Genomic DNA, 26244 nt, shown 5'->3' with positions numbered 1-26244 from the left:
GATCATTGTTACTAATTCTGTTTTAGTTGCATTGCAAGACCACTAGGCAGAGCACTTCCAGCAGAGCCAGTGATAAGTTTGGTATCTATACCTTCATTTCATATGTATCATATAGGAGAATACAACCTTTTAAAAAAAAATTTAGTTTTGCCTTTTGAAACATGTTTGGTAATCTTGTGTTTACTATGAATGAATGGGTACATGTGTTGTAGTTCCACCCAGAATTGATATATTTCAAATAAAACTATTATAAACTCCAGTTCTATAATAATATGGAAACAGTGATTCTTTTCTTTTCTTTTCTTTTTTTTTCTGTGGGTCGTGGGGCTTGAACTCTGGGCCTGAACGCTGTCCCTCAGCTCTTCAGCTCAAGGCTAGTGCTCTACCACTTGAGCTACAGCACCACTTCCACAGTGATTTTTTTTTATCATTAAAATATCTGTGATATCAAGGAGTGCCAGTAAAGGTTAATTAAAATTTCCTGAAATAATAGCACATAGCATTCTTGTTTGGGGCAAGAAATCTTTCTGCCTTCATACCGCCTATCCTTTGATCACCTGAAATAAAACATTTGTGTCCTGAGGAACTGGAGAAATATGGTATTTTTTTGGTAATTGTGTTTGCAACTTACTTTCTCTTCGGAATAGGCCATGTTGATTTTCAATGTGTCTATAGTTGCCCTGAACCTGTTACCTTTGGTAGCTGTAGTAGATTTCACATAACCTCATAGACAGCATGGTGTTCTAATTAGAAATGTCACATTAGTTACAAATGCTTCTAGTATCCTTTATTTTGGTACAGAGGAGATGTTTGGGTAATAAATGTTTGAAGTAGCTTTTCCTTTGGGAATAGTTTGTTGATCAGTTATAATTAATACTAATAACTATACTATTAGTAAAATTACATGTATAGCTATCCAGGATGTGTGAACTGACTAGATTAGTACAGAGTAGTTCCTCATGTTTTCATGGAAAGAAATCATCCTATAAGGTCTGTGTCCTACCCTGATAGGCATGGTGTCTGAAGTTTGAGCCCTAAATGGACTTGCATTGTTGGTATCTAATTTTCCCCCAGCCCTAGGGCTTGAATGCTTGGTCTGGGCCATGTCCCTGAGCTTTTATGCTCAAGGTTAGCACTCTTAGCACTTGAACCAAAACTGCACTTCTGGCTTTTTGTGGTTAATTGGAAATAAGAGTCTCACAGACTTGCCTGCCCGGGCTGGATTTGAAACATGATCCTTAGATCTCAGCCTCCCTAAGTAGCTAGGATTATAGATGTGAACCACCAACGCAAGTCTTTACTAACTGGGTTAGGACAATTCTAGTTTGATTGTTGGCAAGCCCTCTGTAAGTGGGGACTTTCATGCAGGATGGTGAGTGAGTTTACCAATTTAGTCTGATTTCACAGTGTTAACAGCAGGTAACATAAAAATTTTGTTAGCTAAAAATGCTTATTGAAGTCTGTGTGAGACAGTTCAAGCTGGGCTTGATTTTTTTTTTTCTTCTAACGATTCAGAAATTTAGCAAGCTAACTCATTCATCTTTAAAATGTGCAAGTGTCTGCCTATTAGCTAATTTAATTCAAAAGAATTTCAAGAACCATTATAAATATTAAGCATGTGTTTACAACCATAGTCCCATTTTGTCTCATCTCAGAAGGATAGGGCCTGGTTGGCACTTGGATATGAGAATACAAAGGATTTGGGTTATTATTGAATTTAGAAAGCTTGATTCCAATACAGATTTCCTATGTGAATGCAATTTTATATTATGTTGTATTACAGTGAGCCTTTTCCCATATTTTTATTAGTATCAGTTGTATATTGACATATCTATACTCATACAATGTACCTTGGCCAGACACACTTCCAATTTGATCCATGCTACTGGAGAGACTTTCTACAGCTTTTTATTTGACTTACTGAGGTTTTCATTTCCAAATATCAGTTTGATTCTTTTTCAGGATATCTGTGTCTTGAGTTCCCCTTTCTTATCTTGCTTTGTTTTCATTACTTTGTGGTTTGTTTGTAGTCTGAATATTTCTGGTGTAATTTCTTAGACTGAGATTTCACTCAAATGTTCCAGTAGAGCACAGAGGCTTCTTAGGGGTAGTAAACCTAGTCTGGATGATACAATAAGTAAATGTGGTGGGATTTTTTAATTTTTATTTTTATTACTTTTTTTTTTTTTGGTCTGGTCATGTGGCCTGAACTCTGGGTCTGGGTGCTCTTCAGCTCAAGACTACCACTTTGAGCCACAGCATCACTTCCGGGTTAATTAAGAGTCTCACAGACTTTCCTGCTGGGGCTAGCTTTAAACTGATCCTCATGCTCAGATCTGAACCTCCTGAGTAGCTAGGATTACAGGTGTTAAGTATGTTTCAGATGCATAAACATACATCACACTAAGGATGGAGTCTAAACTATGGACTTGATTGTTATGATGTGTAATTTAAGTTCATTGATTAACCAATAAACCACTGGTGGAAGATGTGAGAATTAGATTGGCAATGCATGTATGGGGCAGGTGTTATAATCTGTTATCTTCTGCACAATTTTGTTGTGAACCTAAAACTTCTCTTGAATTGACTGAAGAAAAATTATACCATATATTATCCATACTTGTATAAAACAGTCTCAGAAAATAGCAACTTGACAGGAGATTATAAAGAAAAGAATAGTAAAGACCAATTTCAAAAGCAAGAATAGACATACCAAAACTCTTTATTTTACATATTACACAGTTTATGTTGTTGTGTTATTAATACAGTCTGGAGATCTTAAGACTTGGGATTTTCAAAAAAAATAGTAAAATCTTTGAGGTTGATAGTTACATGTTTCACAGCAGAGCACTACTCACTACTACACCCCAGGAACTAGCTGATTATTAGATTTTACAGGCCTTACAGACAAGAGGTAATTCTTGAATGAAGAGTCACAATGCAGTGCTATGGGTGTTGGCATGAAACACTTGGATTCACATACGTGGGGTCTTTGAGCTTCAATAAATAAGATCAGGTAACTAAGGAAGGTGAAGATGGTGAAAGTAAGAAATTTTATAGTATAAACTCGTGTGAAATTTTTCTTTTGTCCTTTAATGCACTAAAAAAGGCATGTAGTACAAGATTATTTTTTCCCCCATTTTCAGGGGCTAAGGTTTTTCTTTTGTTATTTTTAACCTTTGAGCATTCTTTTTTTTTAATGAAACTTTAAAATCCAGTGCATGGGACTGGGAAGGTGGCTCAGTGGTAGAGTGCTTGCCTTGCATGCCTGAGGCCCTGGGTTTGATTTCTCAGCACTATATAAGCAAAAAGAAAAAAGCCAGAAGTGGCACTGTGGCTCAAGTGGTAGAGCACGAAGAGCTGAGGGACAGTGCCCAGGCCCAGAGTTCAGGCCCACGACCAGACCCCCCCCCCCCAAAAAAAAAAAATCCAGTGTCATGTTCACCTAGATAACCTCATGGAAAAATATCATCTGTAATCAAAAAGGATGGTTTTATAATGACCAATGTGACCTTGGCACAAATATCTTAATCTTTATAGGCTTTCCTCTAATTTCTTTATAAAATAAGGCCTTTTCTGACCTAACACATTATGACCAATCCAATCAGAGCAAATGTCTCAGAAGCATCACACCTTCCTCAGAATGCAGTGTTTGTAAATTCAAAGATAGTGACTTAAACCACTTCTAAATAATGTACTTAAACATTTGCCAATACACTGCTTACATTTTGCAGAGATTTTTTTTTTTAAATCAGGACTGACGGTGAGGCTCAGGAACAGAACATTTGCCTACCGTAAATGAGGCCCCAGTAAATGCTCTCCCCAACAACAACAACAACAACAAAATTGAGACTAAATTTAAATGTAGAGAACAGAAATGGGAAGTAATGTGATTACAATGACACAAGAAACTATAACTTAAAGCCCATGTTTAAAAGGTTTTCCCTTAAGATATAACTCTGGTTTCTGATGACACCTAGCTGTCCTGCTGCTAAGTAGACCTTTCTTCTCAAGAAAGTAAAAACCTCTTCTGCTTTTCCTCTGCCATGGCTGTCCATGTTGATAAATATATTTTGTGGTCTAAAATTTTTTTATCAATAAGATTGCCTTTATTGTTGGCTATCTTGTATAGAGTTTCTCTTTGCTGATAACAGAAGACCTAGAGAAAAGGTGAAAAACATTTAGGTTTTTTTAGGTTTTGCTGTTGGTGGGTTCTTCTCTACCCAATCACTTTTTTATCTTAGTTAACAGACTGCCCTCAGCTTGAGGTACTATTTCCTTTATTCTGCCACATAACCATGTCCCCAAACATTGAGTCTTCTAACAAGTCTCCAAAATGGGACCAGAGTTTTGGGATTTCCCTAAAAAGATTATTAGCTATTTTGATTAACAGACCGATCATACACCTGGTGCTATGTGGGCTGAAAACCTCAGTTATTTAATATACCATTCATTATGATTTTTTAGATTCCTTTCTGTTTTGCTTTTTTGAGTTCAAGTTTGGTCCTAAACCTGACCTCTCACTTTAAGCTCAGAACTGAGATTACAGGAATCCCCCTGCTAGATCTGGCTTTTCAAGTGATTTCTTACCAACTTTTTTATTACCAAAGATTTAAGGTATAGAGCCTTTTAGTGGTTAAAAAAAAAAGAGGACCTGCCTTTTCTCATTCTAGCCATCAAGATTTTCATATATTTGATTTGCTAATACTGGAGGTGTTGAACTGGAGTTAGAGTTAACTACTTGGGATTTTTGTTGTTGTTTAGTAAGCAAATCTGAAGCCTCTGGTTCATTGTCTATTACAAGACTGCATAAAATACAGAAAATAACCTGGCACTTTAATTTTCTTCTCAGTAAACCAAGAGACAATGCAATTCTAAGTTCTTCAAATCAGGTGAGCAAAATCCTGGGAAGGCTGAGAAAGGCCAGGGTAACTAGAAGTCAGCCTTGGGCCTACTACTCTCCTACCACACGGGGGCAGGGTTGCCCTTGTTTGAACTCTTCAGGTTACTAATAGGACAATTGAGTTCCAGTGTATAATGTCTTCTCTGAGGTTCAAGGGACCCTGTCAGGCTCTCTTGTTTATATTATCTGTCTTTAGAGGATGACAAGCTCTTCCCATATCAACTTTTGGAACTAACTAACCCTATCCCCATTGCCTTTATTCATGGTGGTATAACAAGAAGGTTAACAATGTCTAGGCAAAAGCTTTAGGGAAACAAAGTATCTGTTAACTAGAATATGATTAGTATGGAACTCTCACAGATTTCATTTACTCTTTACAGTAATACTGACATAAGGCTATACTAACACTACTTTATAGATAAAGAAAACCAGATCCTGAGCTAGAAAGGTGGTAATTCTCAGATGTGTCTAAGTTTATGTGTTTCCACAACTACTGTTAAGACTGGGTCTTACTGTTTCCCAGGCTGACAAACTCCTGGGCTCCAGTGATCCTCTTGCCTCCATCTCCTAAATAGCTAGAACTACAGAAAACATGTCCTACCATGCCCTACTTTAGAGCTATGGCTCTTGACCACCATGAATCATAAAGAACAATTATTTCATAGGGATATGTTGAAGTCATATTTCTATGATCAGATAAAATAGCTCTTTGGTGAGATAGTCCATTATTCATAAAGACTTCATTTCCTTACCATACTACAAAAACATTTGTGTGCCCTCATTCCAAATATATTTCTACACACTTTGCCTTGAGCAAAACCAAACTTTAGTCTCTCTACTTTTATTCTAAAGATAGCATAAAGTTTTATGTGCAAATTTAAATTCTATTTAAAACATTCAGATATATAAAAACAGCGTTGTCATAAAGATTTGTTTTCAACATGCCAATAGGAAAACAGTGTATTAAAAAATCCTGAGGAGGGCTGGGAAGGTGGGATCAGTGCTAGAGCACTGGCCTTGCATGCTTGAGGCCCTGGGTTCGATTCCTCAGCACCACATAATCAGGAAAAAAAGCCAGAAGTGGCTCTGTGGCTCAAGTGGTAGAGCACTAGCCTTGAGCTGAAGAGCTGAGGGACAGCGCCCAGGTCCAGAGTTCAGGCCCCATGATCAGACCCGCCCCCCCCACCCCAAAAAATCCTGAGGACTCCTTCAGGAAAGAAACACATGTAGCTTCCTTCATTGACCCATTTTGAGTTGCTCTAAACTGGTTTCTGATGCAGTCCTTCTCCCTCTCCTTAATAACCAGTAACCATCTTCCGAACTGCTACTCCACACACTTCCCTATAGGAAATATGACCCTGTCCCACAGCAGCGTACTTACCATTCCTTCCATACACTGTCCTCCATCATGTCTTGGTAATTTTGAACACAGAAATCCTCTTTCCTGGAATGGCTTCTCTTTTCCATCTGCACAAATTCTTAGGTGCCCTTCAAAAAAATTGCTCACATGTCACCTGCTCTATAAATGTTTTCCAGCTCCTACAGATCCCCTCTTCTTTCTGCTCTCACTGCACTCAGGCCTCTAGTCCAGAACTGATATTTCATGTTTATATTGTTTATGTCTGTTAAAGTAGAATGCTGCCCCCTGGGATGAATGACCACATTTATGTATCTTTACTGCAGCTGGTATTCAGTAAGTACTCACCAAATGTTGGTGGAAGGAAGGAATGAAGATAAGGAAACTGACCTCTGCATGTATAAGTGACTTAAGGTTACATAACTTCTACAGCAGAATAGCTTAGCTTTCTTTTTTCTATATCTGAGTATCATGTAACTAAAAAGGGTTAGCTATTCTCCTACCCCTAATAGTAGGAGAAGAATATGAACGCAGCAGCCTGCAAACAATCTAGTTCACGAAGCACTGATTTCTCCTCTAAGACTGGCTTGGCTCATACAAAATTTACTGAATGTATCACCTGTTTTGTTTTACCTTGATGCAGTTCTCTCTGGATATAATTGCACCAATTTTCCATTTCTAATCCATTTGCTTTAGCTTCCTTTCCCAAACCCTAGGCCTACAAGAGGATGTTCCATTTTGTTCATGGGGCCCAAAGGCTACACTAATAGGTTGATGAGACTGGTAGTATCTTCATTCCTTTCTTTCTTTCTTTCTTTTTTTAACCATGTGTTGGGACAGAGGCTTGGGGGCTTGACTCAAGGCTGGCACTTTACTACTTGAGCTATATCTCTTCTTCCAGCTCTCTGCTGGTTAATTGGAGATAAGAGTCTCATTGATTTTCCTGCTCAGGCTGGTTTTAAACTACAACCCTCAGATCTCAGCTTCCTGAATAGCTAGAATTATAAGCATGAGCCACTGGCACCCAGCTCTTTCCCTTCTTGTGACAAGAAAAATAAAAGGTGTTAGAAAGAGCTTCCATCATTTAAGATCTATCAAAAAGTTATATCAAAATAACTTTGAGTATGTACTGCCTCAGAGGTGCCCGAAAGATAAAAATAAAATTGGTGCTCCATATCTGCATATATCCATTCAAGCACTTATATTACATAGTGGGTGCTAAGTGCTTTATGTGAATAATCTCATTTATTCTGCATTTCTTTTATATATATATATATATATATATATATATATATATATAATTGGAATACTTATTACAGAAAACAGACTTGGAAAAAATTAAAAATTAGTCTACATTCCTCTACTATTAGAATCCTGTAATGGAAAGGGCTGCTTTGATAGGTAATGAGTGAGTAGAAGGTGTTTAATCACGTACTAGGAAAATAGAAATTTCTAAGTCTATCCTAACAAAGTGTGTGCTAATGTTCTGCTAATGTTGGTGAAGTAAGTGAAAACTTTCCATTTGCAATATAATAGCCTCTAAGACATCCTTCTCCTCATATCTGCAATCATCTGTCTACCCATCCATTCATCTATCAAGAGTGCATTTGTGAGAGGTCTCAAAAGACAGATTATGAGCAGCATTTCAGAGTCACAGGACACATGTATTTAATCATTCTTCCTCAAAAGATAGAATCAGTCAGTATCTGGTGGCTCAAACCTATAATCCTAGCTACTCGGGAAGCTGAGATCTGAGGATCAAGGTTCAAAGCCAGCCCAGTTAGAAAGGCCCATGAGACTCTTACCTCCTATTAATCACAGAAAATTCTGGAAGTGGGGTGTGTGGCTCAAGTAGACAGCACCCAAAGGATAGCGCCCAAACCCAGAATTCAAGCCCCAAGATTAGAGGTGGGAGGATAGAATCAACAACCAGTCCTATAAATAGAATATAGAGAGAGCTGATTTCCTCATGCTTTGACCAAACTGGGTTCATATTATTTTTCATTACCACAGATAGTAGGCTAAAAATGGTATTTTAAAATCAGGCACCAGTGACTCATGCCTATAATCTAGCTACTCAAGGGGATGAGATTTGAGGATTGTGGTTCAAAGGCAAACCAGGCATGAAAGTCTGAGACTCTTACCTCTAATTGATCTCCAAAAAGCCAGAAGTAGAGCACACTCAAGTGATAGAATGCTAGCCTTAAGCTAAAAAGCTCAAGGACAGATCCCAGGGCCTGAGTTCAGGACCAGCACACATAAAAAAGTCATTCTGAAAGTTGGTTAATTTTGTCTGCCATTAGAAATCTCTTTTTGTGTTTATTATTGATTTGCAGTTTCTCTTCTTCAAATCTTCCCTTAATGGCTTTTATAACAATGGAATGGATTGTGACATCTTTAAAACTTTCACTTTCTATTTTCCGATTCTTTTTTTGTACTCACCTAATTCTGCTTCATTTCTCTAAATTATACAATAATATTATAATAAATAACACTTCACAGAATCTCTGTGTCTGCCATACATTAAACATTTAAAATAGAGGTCTATCATTATTTGCATTTTTGCAGATAAAGATAAGACTTAGGAAGTCTTACTTTAAAATTGAGTCCCAGTGCTCAGTTACTAAATCACCACATTTTTCGTGTATTGCATCTGAAATAAGTGTGTGTGTTCTCCAGACTTCTTTGTTAAATCTTGTTGTTTCACAAATATTTATTTCCTAGGTTATCTTAGCCATTTTATCAGCTTCAGAATCTATTTCCTGAGTTTCATCTGCAAGTAGCCTACTGGACATTGTCAAGTGGATTTAGGGCTGGTACTTCCACCAAAACACATCCCATATGAAAATCACCATCTTCCTAAGTCCTGCTAGACATCCTCCAAGACAGCCTCCTCTTGCCAACCCTACTTCTTTGACTAGCGTAGGTTCACCCTACTAAGACATTAAGACACCTCAAAGCCATCTGTCACCTGCCTCTATTTCATTTGGAATCTGTTTTGACAGACTCCAAATCATTTCTCAATATATCTTCTGTACTTTTTTTTTTTTTGGACAGGTCTCACTAAATAGCCCAACCTGTCCTGGAATTTGTGACCAAACACACTACTTCAGCTTTCCAAGTGCTGGGATTAAACACATGTACCATCACATTTGCCCTTCAATACATTCCTCTCCATATGGCTTTAAATAAACAGGGATCTCAACATCTCTTCCTTCGTGTGCTATTGTATCTGCCTTCTAACTATTTGCCTTCTCTCCAGGTGTTACCTTTCCTTCCCACCGCTGTCACAGTTAATATTTGAAGGCTAGACAATTGGTCATGTCAAATCCTTTTAAAAATTCTTACATAGTTGCTGTCACCTAAATTAATTCTAAACTCTCTAATATAATACATAAAAGTTCCATAAAAGATTGAACCCAAACTTTCCAAGTTGGCTTGCAGCATGTTCCTAGGCATGGACTTTAAACTACAACCACTCAAGCCTGTTTGCATTTCCTTAGAAATACCAAGTATCTGGGGCCAGAAGTCAGGCTCCAGTGAGAGAGTACCTTCCCCACAGTGCCCACCCCAAAACAGAAGATCTAGCAAATATCTCCAAGACACTATGCTTTTGTTTTTGCTGCTTGGCATAGTCTGCTGATACGATATTCTTCATCTTATTAAAGGTCCTGTATCCTAGCCACACCCAATAGTTTCCACCCACAAATGTCTAGCTTCACAATTTATTCCTTATCCTTGTTGTCATGCTTTCTATTAAAGACTTACTATAGACTAAGTTGTAATTTGGAAAGGTGTGTATGTTCTTCCTGAAGATATACTAATGATTAAAACTTGATTTACATTTTTGATTTAGATGAAGTTTGACTAGACAACTTCCCGGTTTATTTCCAAATCTAAGAGTGCTTGTATGTCTTTTCTAGACACTAAAATCCTATGATAGGTATAGGCACTTGCAACTATCATTTAACCTTGGAATCCATGGCAATGTCAAGAGACCATTTCTGTTTCAGCTTCTTTTCAGAGACTTCAAAAGTCAAGAATTTAGGCTGCTAGCAAGGGAAGTCCAGTGAGTATTGTCACTGAGTTCCTGGAGGAGGTGGGGTTGAAAGTACAAGAGAGCACATCAGAAAACTAGCAGAGTTCCAGGACATCTGGGATTGATTATTCCAGCAAGATGCCAAAGCAAAGAACAATTCTTGTACTGCATTTTGACATCTGGGCTTTGGCAGCTACTCCTACGGCTGTGCTCAGCACTTCTTGAGGAATGAGATATGGGCTTGTTTCAAGGAAAGGAAAACCTTTATTAACTTCTGCTACAGAAGAGTCCTCCCAAAGACTCTTCTTTTTCTCTTATAAGGACTTTCTTGGAAGTACTAAATCTTGTCGTTAACAGAGAGAATTAAAAACCTGAGAATTAAAATCCCAGCTCTGTCTCTTCCTGGGAAAGGTAACTTGAGTAAATAAGTTCTTAGTTTTTTGATATGTAATATGGGTTCTTCAACCCTGCAGAACACATATGCCAATATGTCTAACTCAAAGTAATCCAAGTCAGAAAGGGTGCTTTTGAAATGTGATCACTTGAGTTCAAACACCTAGAGAAACTCAGACTACCATGGGTGTGAATTATGTTAACCAATGTCTCTTAATTTCTCCTCTCCTGATTACTAAGATTTCTCTCTTCAGATACAAACTGAATAGAACTTGTACTCCAATTTTAAGGAAAAATTATATATTCCTTCTTTGAAATTATATATTGTATTCTGTAGTCTCATTACTATTCATTTCAAAGAACAAAATGTGCTATAGGTTCAGAGATTCAAACTGTCAAACACATAGCATATGATAATAATAATTATCTATGATTTCAAATATTGTGACCTATTTCCTCGAAAGTAAAAGGAAGTGTTCTGTGAAGGAAGAGGAGGAAGATACTTTGTTGACATGTGAAGAACACATGCTCTTCTAAGCACTATAAGATGAATGTTAAATAGACATGGATTTTGCTTAAAATTTATAACTCTATGTGGTTTACTGAAGTCTGTCAGTAGATTTGATGTAGATTTGATGATTTAAAAAAAAAAGCGCCGGGCGCTGGTGGCTCACGCCTGTAATCCTAGCTACTCAGGAGGCTGAGATCTGAGGATCGCGGTTCAAAGCCAGCCCGGGCAGGAGAGACCGTGAGACTCCTATCTCCAATAAACCACCAGAAAATCGGAAGTGGCGCTGTAGCTCAAGTGGTAGAGCGCTCGCCTTGAGCTGAAGAGCTGAGGGACAGCGCCCAGGCCCAGAGTTCAAGCCCCCACAGCCGACCAAAAAAAAAAAAAAAAAAGCAAGGCTTATTAGGAAAGTGATTTGTTGGAGATCACATATTTCCTAAGCCAAGAGTCAGGTTAGGATTACAGGTGTGACTCCAGTTATGTATACTCCTTACCTGTGCCTCTTAACATAAAATAACAATACAGTGACCCATAGAGACCTCTTATTTAAACACTGACCTATTATCTCTAGTACCTCAGAAAGAAAGTCACTGTTACGGACTGCTGTTGTATCATAATGATACATAATGACTCTGCATTTAAGACCTGCCAGGCTCCAATCTAACTGATGTATTTATATATGATTTCATTAACTCAGAAAACACACTTGAGAAAATGTGCATAAAAAGAAGCTGAGGGAAGCGAAGTAACCTCTCCCAGGCTAGAGAGCTGGGATCTGCAGCCTGAGTTTTAGATCCAGGCAATTAACCTTCATATTATAAGGTTTACTGCTTGCAGAGAGCATATTTTGGGATCAGAGAGACCAGCATTACAATCCCAACTCTGTCTCTTCCTGGGCAAATTTACCAAATCACGTCTCAGTTTTCCTGTGTGTAAAATGGGTTCTAGAGCCTTACCTGCTAAAAAGGAAAGCCAATATGTATACTCAAATTCATCAATGTCAGAATATCTATTACATAGTGATAGGAGATCTTTGAGATTGATTAATTTGGGGTTCAAGTCTTACCATAGCATCTAGCTAGGTGATTTCTGACAAGATACCTAAACATTGCAAGTGTCATCATGAAGAAAAACATACCTACCTGACAAGGTGATTTATGGGTGGGAAATACCTTATGTAAATACATAGTACTATGCTAAGGAAATGAAAGGAGTTCTATACAGTAGTCATTTGCCTCTATGGTTACTGATGAGGAAAATATGCTTCCTGGCAGATAGGGAGCAAAGTTCCCACATTTCCCTGTGACTGGTTCTCTATGCATTCCTAACGTGGGTCTTACAGAGGGAGCATGTAGAATCTCATTCTTTTAATCATGACTAAAAAAGAGAAAGACCTCTGTGGGACTTACCTTAGATGTGGCTCTAATAGATATGGCTGCATGTAGGATGGGCTGATGGAATTCTCCAGGGTCATCTTCTCCTCCTCCTCTCTATTCTGATGAAGCTGCTGAGAAGGGTTGATTGTGAGCCACCATTGGGTGAATGCAATCAGGACCCTAACTCCTACCCAATAATGAAGGCCCTCTTGGTTTGAAGGCTCTCCAGAAAAGCATGTAATCCTTTAGAATCCAGATTGCCAGGACTCAGTGGATTTAGGCAAATTCCTTGACAGACATCAGGCTCCTTTCTGTCAAATGAGAGCTTGCACAGGGGGTGTTTATGAGTTTAAATGAAATCCTTTCTAAACTGGACCAAACTCAATTTTAGGTATTTAGTATACACTCAATAAATTTCTTTCCTTTTTTTTTTTCCTTAGAAGTGAATGGTTTGAGGTCAACATCATGCGGAGGTGAACAAACATCAATGGTATGTCAAGGCTAATGAATGAGGCATGGCTGTATAAAATATTCTCTTTTGTTTAAATTCTAAGCCAGGTGCCAGTGGCCTAACTACTAAAAAGGCTGAGATGTGAGGATTGGAGTGTGAAGCCAGCCCAGGCAGGGAGTCTTATCTCTAATTAATCACCAAAAAAGCCGTAAGTGGAGCTGTGGCTCAAGTGGTAGCAAGCCAACTTTAAGTGAAAGAAACTAAAGGACAGAGAAAAAAGAATCAAAACAGGCTCTTGTATTATTAAGTTTGGAAGAGAAAGGAAGGGAAGGGGAAGGGGAAAAGACAAAAAGAAAAGGAGAAAGGCGAAAGGAAGAGGTGAGAGGAAATGGAAAGGACAGAAGAGGGGACAGGATGAGGAGAGGAAGAGGAAAGGGAAGAAAGTGAAGGGGAGGGAAACATTCCACACACTTTTCTTATAAATCCAGGAGAAATTTTTATAAAAGCAGCCAGAATCATCATCTTTAACTTACCTTCCTTAGCATCTGAATTGCCTTTCTGATTTCTCCTTTGGGAAAACAAATCCTGGACAAATTATAAAGAGTTTCGGCCACTTTTTCATTACAAACACCATAGTTGATGACATATGACTTCATTGAAGCCTTTAGCAGTCTATAAGCTCCCTAGGGGATCAAAAAAGAGTTTAAATAAAATCAGATGGCAATTATATGCATGAGTTCTGTTGTAGAGGCTTCCCTACCCCAATGGTATAACCAATCCTGAATAGTCAGGTATGATGAGTCACCCAACTGATGGTGTTTTTATTAAGAATTAAAATTTTAAAGTTTATAACTAATGATAGTTATTTCATATGTAAAATGTTACTCAGCCTTCATAGTTATTCTATGAGACAGGAGCTATTCATATGCTCATTTTACAGATGAAGGAATGAGCACTAATATAAACTAGGGATCTTGCCCACGATCATGCAGCGCTATGGTTGGGACTGAGTTCCATAACTCCCATTCTTATTTTCACAACTTTGTATATGAAAAATTTTCAGACCTTCAGAAAAGTTGGAAAAGAGTAAAATGAATACTTAAAATATTACTGAGACTCACAAATGGGCTACCATTTTCCCATACTTGCTTTATTATGCTCACACATAGACATATAAATATATATTAAAAATAGAGATGAACATATATGCATACATATTTGTTGAAAGTAAGTTGCAATCATCAACTTTTTACCTCTAAATACTTAAACACATATCTTCATTGAACAAGAAAAGTCTCCTATATAATTACAATGACATTAATTCACATCAACAAAATACTATTCACCTAATTCTCTATACATGAATTTTCCAATTCTTCCAGTAATGCTCTTCATAACATTTTAGAATCTAATTAAGAATCATGTTACATACAAGTTCCATGGATCTTCAGTCCTCTTTAATTTGTAATTATTCTCTTGCATTTTTTGTCTTGAATTACACTGTTTTTTGTGTGTGTGTGTGGTAATGGGTTTACAATATCACCTTTCTTGTAGATTTGCATGTAAGTGGTAGAGAAACAACACCATGATTTTTTTTTTTTTTTTGGTTGGTCGTGGGGCTTAAACTGATGCTGTCCCTGCGCTCTTCAGCTCAAGGCTTGCGCTCTACCACTTGAGCCCACAGCGCCACTTCCTGTTTTCTAGTGGTTTATTGGAGATAAGATTCTCACGAACTTTCCTGCCTGGGCTGGCTTTGAACTGCTATCCTCAGATCTCAGCCTCCTAAGTAGCTAGGATTACAGGCGTGAGCCACCAGAGCCCGGCTCAACTCCATGATTTCTAAAACATCTACAGAATGTATTTTTATAGAATGTATTTCTCTCTATCATTCCCAAAAAGAGTTTTTTTTTTTAACCCCAGTGACAAATTAGCTATCTATTTACCAAGAGAAAAATTATGTTCCATGGGAACACAATTGCCAAGACATTTGAGTTTCCTGTTGGTCCTCTAGAACAAGCCTGGCACCTACTATCAGGCTTACAGTTGGGAAAAAGAGTTCCTTTAAAAATAGAAAATATGTTACAAAATTCAGTAACTTGAAGATTGGGATGGGAGGGGGAAATGGAGAGAACAAAAGAAGAGGTGGCATTGATCAAAATGCATTATACTCATAACCTGACATAGAATTGTAACCTCTTTGTGCAACTACTTAATAATAAAAAAATTAATGAAAGAATACTGAATTCTAATCCAATAAAAAAAATTGAGCAATTTCATTGAATAGTTCTTGAGCATCTACTGTATGTCAAGTTACTATTTCAGACAATGGGTACAAAACAGACAGGGTTCAAGCCCTCATGGACTGGTCCAAAATTCTGCATATGTATATGGTTTATATTCAGAGCCATGTGGCACTCAGACTCTTCCATGTACCTGTCAAGGAGGATGGATGGTGGGAGGACCCATGTAGAGGACCCTACCAGGTATTGGTCATAGTTGTCAGAAATAACACACCAGTAGTATGTCCCATAATATAACAAGTATAAACTAGGAAATTCTGACCAAGTTTCAGAAAGTAAAGTTATAAAAACTATCCATCTATGCCACTGAGATCCCATGTTAATCTTCTAAACCAAGAGACAGTAAGTACTCTGGCCACAGGGGAAAAAAATGTTGAAAATCACTAAAAGTGTTTTACCTTCTACAAGTACTAGCTAACTTAGAAGAAAAAAAAAAACTATCAGTTTAAAAAAGTTTGAATATGCTATAAAAAATGTTCTTCATTCATGGAAGTAAATTCTTACTGTATGTATATATGCCTACTTTTAAGCTGTTTTTAAAATGGTTAATTAGATCATGTAATTCTACCCATGTTTCTCATTTACCTGAGGAAATATAGACTGCTTTTGTCAGATCAAAATCATACAGAAGTGCATGATTGACCCAAGTTTCACTACACTTACACAAAGGTCATGGCAAAAGTTTTTGAGTAATAACACAGATTCATGGAACTTCTAGGTAAAAATGTCATCAGTCAAAACCATTTTTTACTTCTTTTTCAACTTGGAAAGCAAAGTATGGCTAATAATTCCTGGAAGTCAAGACTGAGAAGGAAGCATCATAATAAAAACGAAAGATGACTCGAGACCCAAAGGTAGAAACCAGTCCTGGATTTCAAAGATGTTATTATGTATTAAGATACAAGACAAATACTTTTTACCAATTTCTTAAGCAGCACCAGCCCTGTGTTATTCCTATTTCACCCGCATTTGTCTAAACTCTGGTTTCTGAAATGTGAGATGAAAATGGCTGTCTAGATCTAATGCAAACAAACTAGCAATTAGGTTTATGAATTGATCCTGTTTACCTGTTTATCCCCATTTTGAACAAGCCATTTACAAAATTCTTCAATGGTAGTCAATGTTTCATAGTCCTCTGGACCCAAGGAAGCTTTATATGCACTGATACTTTTTATAAAGTATATCTCGACAGCATCTGGAAAAATGAGGATGATTATTTAAGGCAAACTGCTAACCTTCACAAATGTATATTATCAGCTTTGGCTCAAATGATATTTCATGTTTAAACTCCATCTCTTAAAGGTTCCATAGCCTCTTAAGTATCACCACACTATAGACCAACACATGAATATCTGAGAGATGTATTCAAACCATATCCAAACTAATAGTGATGATCTTTACTAAACAGAGGAAATCTCCCTATATGTCTAGTTCTATGTTTGTGTGTGTGTGTGTGTTAGTTATCATGAATGGTTAATGGATTCTGTCAAATGCTTTCTTCATCTACTGATATTGTCCTATGATTTTTCTTTTTTTATTCTATTAATGTGATTCATTAATTAGTATTCAAATGTTGGCCTTGGGTAACTCCATAAATCCCCCTTGCTATAGTATGTAATTACTTTTATACATTGAGTTTAATTTGCTAATATTTTGTTTAGGTTTATGTTTTGTTGTTGTTTCTACATTCATAAGTGATATGGCCTGCAGGTCTTACAGGTCTTGCCTGATTTTGGAATTAGAGAATGAGTTATGAAATATTCTCTCTACTTCTATCTTTTGGAGATATGAAATGAGTTATGAAATATTCTCTCTGCCTCTATATTTTAGAGAAGACTATATAGAACTGGTATAATTTCTTACTTAAGTATTTTGTAGAATTAACTTCTGAGTCTATGCTTTTGGTTTTATTATTGTTACTTCAGTTTTTTTCAATATACAGCCCTATTCAAATAACCTATTTATGAGTTTTGGCAAATTCAATTTTTGTAGAATTGTCCAGTTTCATCTAGATTGTGATTGAGCTTTCCATAATATTTATTTACCTTTTTAATGTCCATGGCATCTTTTGTTTGTTTTCTGTGCCTTTACTGGAACTTTAACTCAGGGCCTAAGCATTATCCCTTACATACTTCATTCCAGGCTGGCGCTCTACTACTTGGGCCACAGCTCCATTTCCAGATTAGAGATAAGAGTCTCATGGACCTGACTAAACAGTTTTATATCTTTGAAAATAAAACTATAAACACAAAATCAATCTATGCCACTGAAATCTCACAGTGCTCATCTTCTAAACCAACAGGTATATCATGGCCACAGGAAAGAAATGATGCAAATTAATATAAGTACTAGTTAAAATATAAGAAAAACAAAGTGATGTTATTAATAAAAAAATGCTTAGGGGCTGGGAAGGTGGCTCAGTGATAGAATGCTTGCCTTGCATGTATGAGGCCCTGGGTTCGATTCCTTATCACCACATAAGCAGAAAAAGCTGGAAGTGGCACTGTGGCTCAAGTAGTAGAGCACTAGCCTTGAGCTGAAAAGCTGAGTGACAATGCCCAGACCCGGAGTTTAGGCCCCACAACCAGCAAAAAAAAAAAAGTTTAAGTATGCTATAAAACTTTATTCATAGAAATAAATTCTTACTGTATGCCTATACTTCTCCTTTTAAACTTGTTGGATGGCCAACAAGATCATGTAATTCTACCAATATTTCTCCTTTACTAGAAAATTATCAATGAGTATCTATGCTAAAAGAATAATTAAAATGTTAAAACTTCTACAAACTGAAAAGTTTATTTAACATGAGAATATAAGAGTATGAAACATTAGGACACAAAATGCATCCTTTATTTTCTAATATTCATTCTCTCATCTATCTATCTATCTATCTATCTATCTATCTATCTATCTATCTATCTATCTATCTATCTTATTCCCCCATCCAGCTGGAAAATAACATGCATCAAAATGGATTACATTTATGAGTAAAGGAAAAAATGTTTTTAAATGTTTAAATCATTTCTTCACAAATTCCTAAATTCCTCCTGACAGGGCATCAACTCTAACACTGTCTAATACTCCACTCAAGGCAGCTAATGATACAATCTTCCCTCACCAGTTCACTTGTCTGTCCCAAAGCATGTGCTCTCAAAAAGATGACCTTGCCAGACAAAGAAATATTGTTGAAGGATAAACCAATCACCTGCCTTTCTTCAAGCACCCCCAGTACCTCAGATATAGACCAAGAATATTCTAACTGCTAAAACATTCTCTGTTATAAGCCAGTCAAGGAGACTGAGGAAGAAAGAAAGGAAGAGACAATGTTTTCTTCTGAATTTCCTCATCAATCAATGAGAGCATTTTATCCTCCATTTTAACATGTTCACCATATATAAGAACTCTGCAAATTTTATGAATGTAAATTCTGTGGAGATTCTAAGAGAATGAAAGAAATAGAAGACAGATTATTATTTCCATTTTGATGATCCAACAATTTGGAAGAATTGTTATCATCTAGGTCTATGACTGGTCCACTTTTCTGTTAGGATGTGCAGCTAACCATAACCTTGCTGATAGATTACTCACTAATGTATTTTACACCTGTCATTGGTTAACGATGGTAACTTCAAGGCCACTTCTTCTACTTACCCCTGTGCTGAGGCTCTCCAGACATGGCATATGCTTTGGCAAGCAATGCACTCACTTCTCCAGTTTGGGGGCTGATTTCAGTGAATGAAGAAATACAGATAGAATGGGCCTGGAAGACACAAGAAACCAATGACATGATAAGAACAGATTGTAAGGTCTGCACCTGGATGGCGAGCAGAATCCACCCTCCTCGCAGCAAAGTTTCCACCCAGTACCTGCGTTACCTAGGCAACTGGGACACCTGGAAGAGGTCACATCTGAATTTGATGTGGCCACACCTTTCCCCACCCATACCCTACATAAGGGCTAGCCCAGGCCCAGACTCCCCTCTTTTTTCTCTCTCTGTTCGTTTCTAGCTCTTGCTGCTCTTTTCTTGCTCTCTTGCTCTCTCTCTTTCCCAGCCACGTGGAGTGCCAACCTTGCCTGGTCCCAGCAGGTCTACCCCTTACCTGAATACCACGTGAGTGCTACTGTTCTTACCCCTCTCTCTGCTCTTTTCTCTCTCTTTCCTCTCTTCCCAGCTCTCTCTCATTCCCAGGCCTTTCCCAGACACATGGAGTGCCACCCTTGCCTGGTCCAAGCAGGTCTACTGAATAAACCTACCCCTTATCTGAATACCACCTGCGTGCTGGTGCTGTTCTTACTCGGCTACCTCTTTTTAAAAACCTAACACAGATGACAGTGTTTCGCCTGTAGTTTACATAGAATTGCTAGTTGAGAGCCAATATAGAGCTTACAGAATTTGATGAGAGATAAGCCTGAGTCCCAGCTCCTTGCTAATTCCTAGCTAGGAATATTGATGTTTATTGTTTTAACTCCTTAAGATCTGACCACTGAATTAAGAAAGCCTTGAATCCGGGGCTGGGAAGGTGGCTCAGTGGTAGAGCACTTGCCTTGCAGGCCCTGGGTTCGATTCCTCAGCACCACATAAGCAAAAAGAAAAAAGCCAGAAGTGGCGCTGTGGCTCAAGTGGTAGAGCGCTAGCCTTGAGCTGAAGAGCTGAGGGACAGCGCCCAGGCCCAGAGTTCAGGCCCCACAACTGAAACTCCCCCCGCCCCCGCAAAAAAAAAGAAAGCCTTGAATCCAAAGCCTAGACTAGCTTTCTAGGCAAAGACTGCCCTGTCATCAGAATGGTATCCCTAATTTGCCTCCATGGCATGATGCTTATAATCTTGGACTGTCAAACTGTTCACAATGCCTTTTCCATAACATCTGTTTTCACATATATGGTTGGGCTGCATTGAATTTTTCTTCATTTCTTTTTAATTTTATTTTATTGTAAAGATGCTGTACAGAGGGTTATAGTTACATGAGTAAGATAATGAGTATATTTGTCAAACATTGTTACCCCCTCCTTCGTTTTTTTCCCTACTATCCCTTCCCTCCCCCACCCTTCCCCCTCTCCCCCTACAAGTTGTAAAGCTCATTTCCAAAATAGTGTCTTGTATCATTGTTGCAATGGGTCATCCTGTGTCCTTGTTTCAACATTTTGTTATTCCCTTTCCCCTCCCCTAATTAGATAAATGTATATACAAGATGTAGGACACCAAAATCAAATACAGTGACAACAGGGGATATACCATAGGGGGAAGAACATACAAAAGAAACCAAAAAAATTACATAGTACATTAAAAACAACAACAAAGAAAAACCTCTTGTGTCCATCTCTTGGGGTTCATTTCACTTAGCATCATCTTATATGATTATATGTACATAGCTTTTGAGCTTTTCTGCTCATCTGATAAGATTATCCTAGACATATAAATTATATATTATTATAAATTATTACAAATAAAGGAAACCATGGGACCTATTTGGGGGGGGGGTTGGCTTACTTCACTTAATATGATTTTTTTCAAGTCTTTCTATTTCCTAACAAATGGGGCAATGTCATTATTTCTGATGGAAGAATAGACTTGTGTGTGTGTGTGTGTGTGTGTGTGTGTGTGTGTGTGTGTGTGTGTGTGTTTGTGTGTGTGTACCACATTTTCTTGGTCCCTTCATCTACTGAGGGGCATCTGGGTTGGCTCCATATCTTAGCTATGGTGAATAATGATGCGATAAACATAGTTGTGCTGGTAGCTTTAGTATGTCCTTGTTTGTGATCATTTGGGTAAATGCCCAGAAGAGGGATTGCTGGGTCATAGGAGAGCTCTGATTTCTCTGAAGAGGAAATAAGAATGGCCAATAGACACATGAAGAAATGCTTAACTTCTCTGTCCATAAAAGAAATGCAAATCAAAACAACATTGAGATTCTACCTCACCCCAGTTAGAATGGCTATAATCAAGAAATCTAATAGCAGCAGATGCTGGAGGGGATGTGGCCAAAAGGGAATGCTACTGCACTATTGGTGGGAGTGTAAACTTGTTCAACCACTCTGGAAAGCCAGTATGAAGGTTCTGCAAAGGTTTTTCTACATTTCTATAAAAAATACAGTCATGTATTCTACTTGTGGCTATGGAACATAATAGAGCCACAATAGGACAATCCTATTTAGAAGAGAGAAAAAGTGAACTTAATAGCAGTTTGAAATACATGATATATAAATGCACCCTAAACTGTTTTCATAAGATAGAGTCAACATTCTTTCTTATGTTTTGTTTTGGTCTTTCCTGAGCATTTGTCAAGTAAACTCCAAGTTGAAATACCCTTTTGTTAGTTTAACCTTAGGTTTGTAAATACAACCTGCTAGATTGGCTTAAAGGAAATATGACAGCATTATAACAGAATGTTATGATTTTTTCATCAAAAAGGCCTTCTGTGTTTGCTGGAGAGAAGTCCAGGCACCTTGATTTTTTTGTCCTTGGAGTAGATTTACACATGGCTTCCTCCACAGACAGAGGAGAGAAGGGAATCTAGGAGGAGAAGTTCTGTCTACTGACAGGTCCCATAGCAGATTGCTTTGGGTTGATAAGCTCTTGTGTGGGTCTAGAAGGAAGTCAGGATAACATGGAACCAATCCTACCACTTTAGAAAGTCCAGAGTAATATGGAGTTAGGCTTATCCCCTTTTTTTCTGAGAAGCTCCAGCTTCCCGGGCCCTTGTCACTGGGCCTCTGGCCTCAGCTAATGCACTAACCTGCTTTAAATAACGGATGGCCTGCCCATGGTTCTTTCTCAGCTGTTCCATCTGAGCAATTTCCACATAGAGACTGATCAGATCTGACGTGTTATCCCCCTCAGCAGCAATAACATCATCAATTGCCCTTTCAAAGTATGATAGAGCAAGGTTTAATCTGTGGATGGCCAAGGAGGCTCTACAAAAAAAAAAAAAAAAAAAAAAAAAAAAACAAAGGTAGAAAGTCACAGAGAGGTCACTTACTTTGCAGACCATAAAGATTTAACTCTTAAGAACTAAAGAATTTGGGCTCAGTAGGCCAAACTTCTGGGTGGTTGACTCAAATTCTAGTCTTGCTGTAAGTACATTCTTACGCACCAGATTCTACTGCCAACCATCCATTTAAACTATTTCAATGTTTCAATATCATCTAAACTTTAATTTTTAAAAAGGCAAATGGAAAAACAGTACCCGGCAATTCACAAGATGGGATGATTTACTCATAAACACAGGCTTTCTAAAATTGAAATGAAATTTTATTACCTCTGGTTTTCTCCATCAAACCAATGGCATTTTTGCATTATTCAATTCAGTTTAGTTTATATCTCCTCAGTTAAAGATGAGAGAAGACAGAGGAGACATTGTAAATTGGTTTAATGAATTATAGCATATCATATATTAAAATGCTTCACAGAGTTGTGTTTTCTTTTGAGATTAACAATAATATGGAAAGAGACTTCAGATGGACTAGTTGAAAAAAGTGAGGCACAAAGCCATACTCAAAATATTCTGAGATTCGGTGGTAGAATGCTTGCCTTGCATGTATGAGGCCCTGGGTTCAATTTCTCAGCACCACATCTCAAATGGTAGAGTGCTAGCCTTGAGCTGAAGAGCTGAGGGACAGTGCCCAGGCCCAGAGTTCAGGCCCCACTACCAACAACAAAAAAAAATCTGATATTACAGAGATGATCAGATAGATGAGTCATTGGATGGATACATAGAATACAGAGAGAGAGAGAGCCAAATGTTTATAACGATTAATGTTGGGTAGTAGTATTACAATGGCTTTTTTTTCTTATATGTATACCTGTATCTTCAAAGTTTCCACAACTAAATGACGAATATAATCTCTTTTTTATTTTCATTTGTTTGTGCCAGTAGAGCAAGCTGAGCTGGATATATATATACATACACATATATATACATACATATATACATATATACACATATATATGTATATATGTATGTGTATATGTATATGGTTGTGGGACTTGAACTCTGGGCCTGGGCGCTGTCCCTGAGCTCTTCAGCTCAAGGCTGGTGCTCTATCACTTGAGCCACAGGGCCACTTCCAATTTTCTGGTTGTTAATTGGAGATAAGAGTCTCAGGGATTTTCCTGCTTGGGCTGGCTTTGAACCACAATTCTCAGATCTCAATATCCTGAGTAACTAGGATTACAGACGTGAGCCACTGGCATCTGGCTTCTGAGCTGGTAATATTAAGAGCAGATGAGCGTGGAGTGGCTAGAGTTAAAAAATGTCCAAGGGAAGAGAAAGGGAGAGGCTGTGAAGACTCAAGACTGTGAGAGTTGAATGCCATGGTCACTGGGGGAGGTCCAGAGAGTCATTAAGGGTTATGAAACAAAGCCTCCAGTATCTGAAATTTAGGAGCCAGGTCTATAGCTGCTGGGTGAAGTAGCGGTAACATTCAAATCCCAAATGCTTCTAACTTGAGCACCTAGATAGAAGTCTCTGGCTTTGAAAGCTTAGTTCAACAGCCTCTAGATCTAGGGGCCAAACACCATAAGCCTCTGGGTTTGAAAGCCCAATCTTGAAGCCTCTGGTATTCAAGAACTCGGGGATTTCCAACATGAAGGAAGTTACTTGCTTATTTGTGATTTCCTCTCTCCTCTCCATAATCACCTTGGGACTCCAAGAAGGGCAGATCCATTTTGTAAGAAAACCAAATGCCTGCCCCACCCCAGACAAATAATAACTTCTTATCATGACTAGACACCATCCAATATCCAAGGAATACCTTTGACCAGGACCACCTAATGATACATACTTCTGGCCGCTGCCTCCAACTCTTCTCTTACTTAAACTTAAAAACGTATGCCAGTATCCTGAAGGCAATTTCAAGAGAATTTCAGGGTCACTCAGCCTCCTTGTCTCCTTTACACTGCCACATTCAATTAAGTCTCTTTCCTCTGTCATTCACCACTGTTCATTTTTAACTTGATGTGCAGTTGAATGAATTGATTTAATTGAATGAGATACATTAGGACAGTAATCATAATAGTGTCTAGTATGTAGTTGTATCTAGTAAGCATTCCAACATTTCGAACAGTACATGCAAAAAATGGATATTGTGGAAAAAATGAATGGATAAACATTTTAATTCATTCTAAAAAAGGAAACAAAGCTTTCTTTTACATAAGGCAGAAAAACTTCTAACTACATCTCTGTGTGACAGCAGGAGGTAGTTATTAGATTCTACTATACGGTCCTATGGACTTAAGTCAATAATTTTATTTAGTTGTGGACATTCCAACATCTCCCCCCTATTTCCCATTTGACTTCTAGATTCACAGTTTGTTTAGAGGAGACAGATGTAACACATGTGCTTCATTTACTTACCATTCAATCATCTTATGGTTTTACAAACAGATTTGCTTTCTAGGATATAAAGATATTTTAAAAATCTAAGGAACAGTAAACTCTTCATTTTTTTTCTGATAATCTGATGGGCCCACTCTTATTTCTAATTATTCCAATTCTCAGAGGATCCTTAATTCAACTGAAAAACAGTTAAGACTTGTTCTAGCTTGCACGAATTCCATGAACTTTATTTCCACTCAGAACAAAACTTTCTTTAAGTCATACACGTGCTGTGCAATTTCCATGGCCTCCAATTGGCTATCTTCACTAACTTATCTGCTAAGTTGTTGTACTTCATGACTGAATTAAAAGACAATCCAGAAAACAAAGCCAGCCAATCCTAGGATAAATATAAGAGAAAACTTAACAGTGTGCTGAGAATTAAGGAATTCGTATCATAGATCCAACTTAAAATAGCTTTAGTCCCTAGTAGCATATCCTCCTCCATTTTGACTTAACAACCCCATCTTAGTTCCTCAGCCCTTTCTCCCAAATCAGGTGACCAGATTAGACCTGAATGCAATTGTTAACTCATGGAGTCCAGTCACCTTCAGCTGCAGTAGAGGAACGCCCTCAGCCTAGACCTAACCACAATTGTTACAAATAGTAAATTCCACCTTTTCATTCCTGTCCCCTGGCCCTATAAAGATCTCCCCTTTTCAAGACAAGCATTTTGTGGTGTTGCGCCTGGCCGGAAAGGCACAGCATTGTTAGTTTGCTGGCAATAAACTTTGTTGTCTGTCTATTTGGTGTCCGTGTGGTCCTCTGGCTGGAACTTCCAGCCCCCTTGCCCTCTTCTCTCTAGCAAGAGAGTTTTTTTCTGACTATTGCAATGGTGGTTGTGAACATTTAGTGGAACAGTGCAAAAGTAGGTACACATTTGGTAAATATGAGCCTGTTTTATTATCATGTAAGCCCCTGGCTTTTTAAATTCTGAATAGTTTTCTGCCCTTATATAGAGGAACAAGACAACATGGAACTCCAGGCCTCCTCCATAAAAGTTTCACTTTCTCTATGCCCAGATCTTACCTGCCCAAAGCAATCGCTAGGTCTTTCTCTGTGATTGGCATTCCATAAATGTATCCCTTATTTAATTCTGTCAGTTCCTTCATGGTTGTCTCTGACTTCTGCAGATAGAAATAAGCTTCTTTTCCAGTGAAATAGTCAAGGCAAATGGCTACTACTCCACCAACACAGACATTGATAAGCAAACAAAAGGGCCTCAGGGGAAAGGAAGCAAGGCTGGAAAACAGGCATTTAACTAGGTGATCTAATCCCCACGTGTGTATGTCATCAAGAGGGAAGCATTCTCTGGAAAAAGAACAAGGCTCTGGATTTCTAGTGCTGTAGGCCTGCAGTAGAAGATGAAAGTTTGCAAGAGAGAACGGAAAATTTAAATTACATTAGATTTCCTGTAGAGACATTTACTACTTCATGACAACAATTATTCACTTTTTCTCCAAGTGGTTTCACTGGAATAGGAAAAACAAGGGACTTTCTGTGTAATCCAGAAAATCCAAGAAAAGCAAGTTTTTGGCCAGAGGC

General features: G+C 38.0%; 1 protein-coding gene across 12 annotated transcripts in view; it reads right to left on the bottom strand.

The window, feature by feature from the left end:
* Positions 1 to 1792: 1792 nt before the first annotated feature.
* Ttc23l (tetratricopeptide repeat domain 23 like) overlaps positions 1793 to 26244 on the bottom strand; it is a 38973-nt gene continuing 14521 nt past the window's right edge. For 9 of the 12 annotated variants that reach the window (XM_070041002.1, XM_070041008.1, XM_070041010.1 and 6 more), the window contains 8 exons: positions 25729 to 25854; positions 22060 to 22237; positions 18979 to 19087; positions 16395 to 16522; positions 13561 to 13710; positions 12610 to 12707; positions 6285 to 6391; positions 3436 to 4159 (listed from right to left, as the gene is read on the bottom strand). In XM_070041002.1, coding sequence (XP_069897103.1) covers positions 6310 to 6391; positions 12610 to 12707; positions 13561 to 13710; positions 16395 to 16522; positions 18979 to 19087; positions 22060 to 22237; positions 25729 to 25854 — 871 coding nt within the window. In that variant the 3' untranslated portion in view covers positions 3436 to 4159; positions 6285 to 6309. Of the gene's footprint in view, positions 2122 to 2776; positions 3021 to 3435; positions 4160 to 6284; positions 6392 to 12609; positions 12708 to 13560; positions 13711 to 16394; positions 16523 to 18978; positions 19088 to 22059; positions 22238 to 25728; positions 25855 to 26244 lie in introns of those variants that run through there. The other 3 variants (XM_070041000.1, XM_070040999.1, XM_070041003.1) reach the window with 3 other exon arrangements.

The sequence above is a fragment of the Dipodomys merriami genome, unplaced genomic scaffold, assembly GCF_024711535.1.
Source record: "Dipodomys merriami isolate MVZ:Mamm:240054 unplaced genomic scaffold, mDipMer1.0.p SCAF_30, whole genome shotgun sequence".
Lineage (NCBI taxonomy): Eukaryota > Metazoa > Chordata > Mammalia > Rodentia > Heteromyidae > Dipodomys > Dipodomys merriami.
Note: the sequence above shows the minus strand (reverse complement) of the source record. Positions and strands in the feature narration are given on the sequence as shown.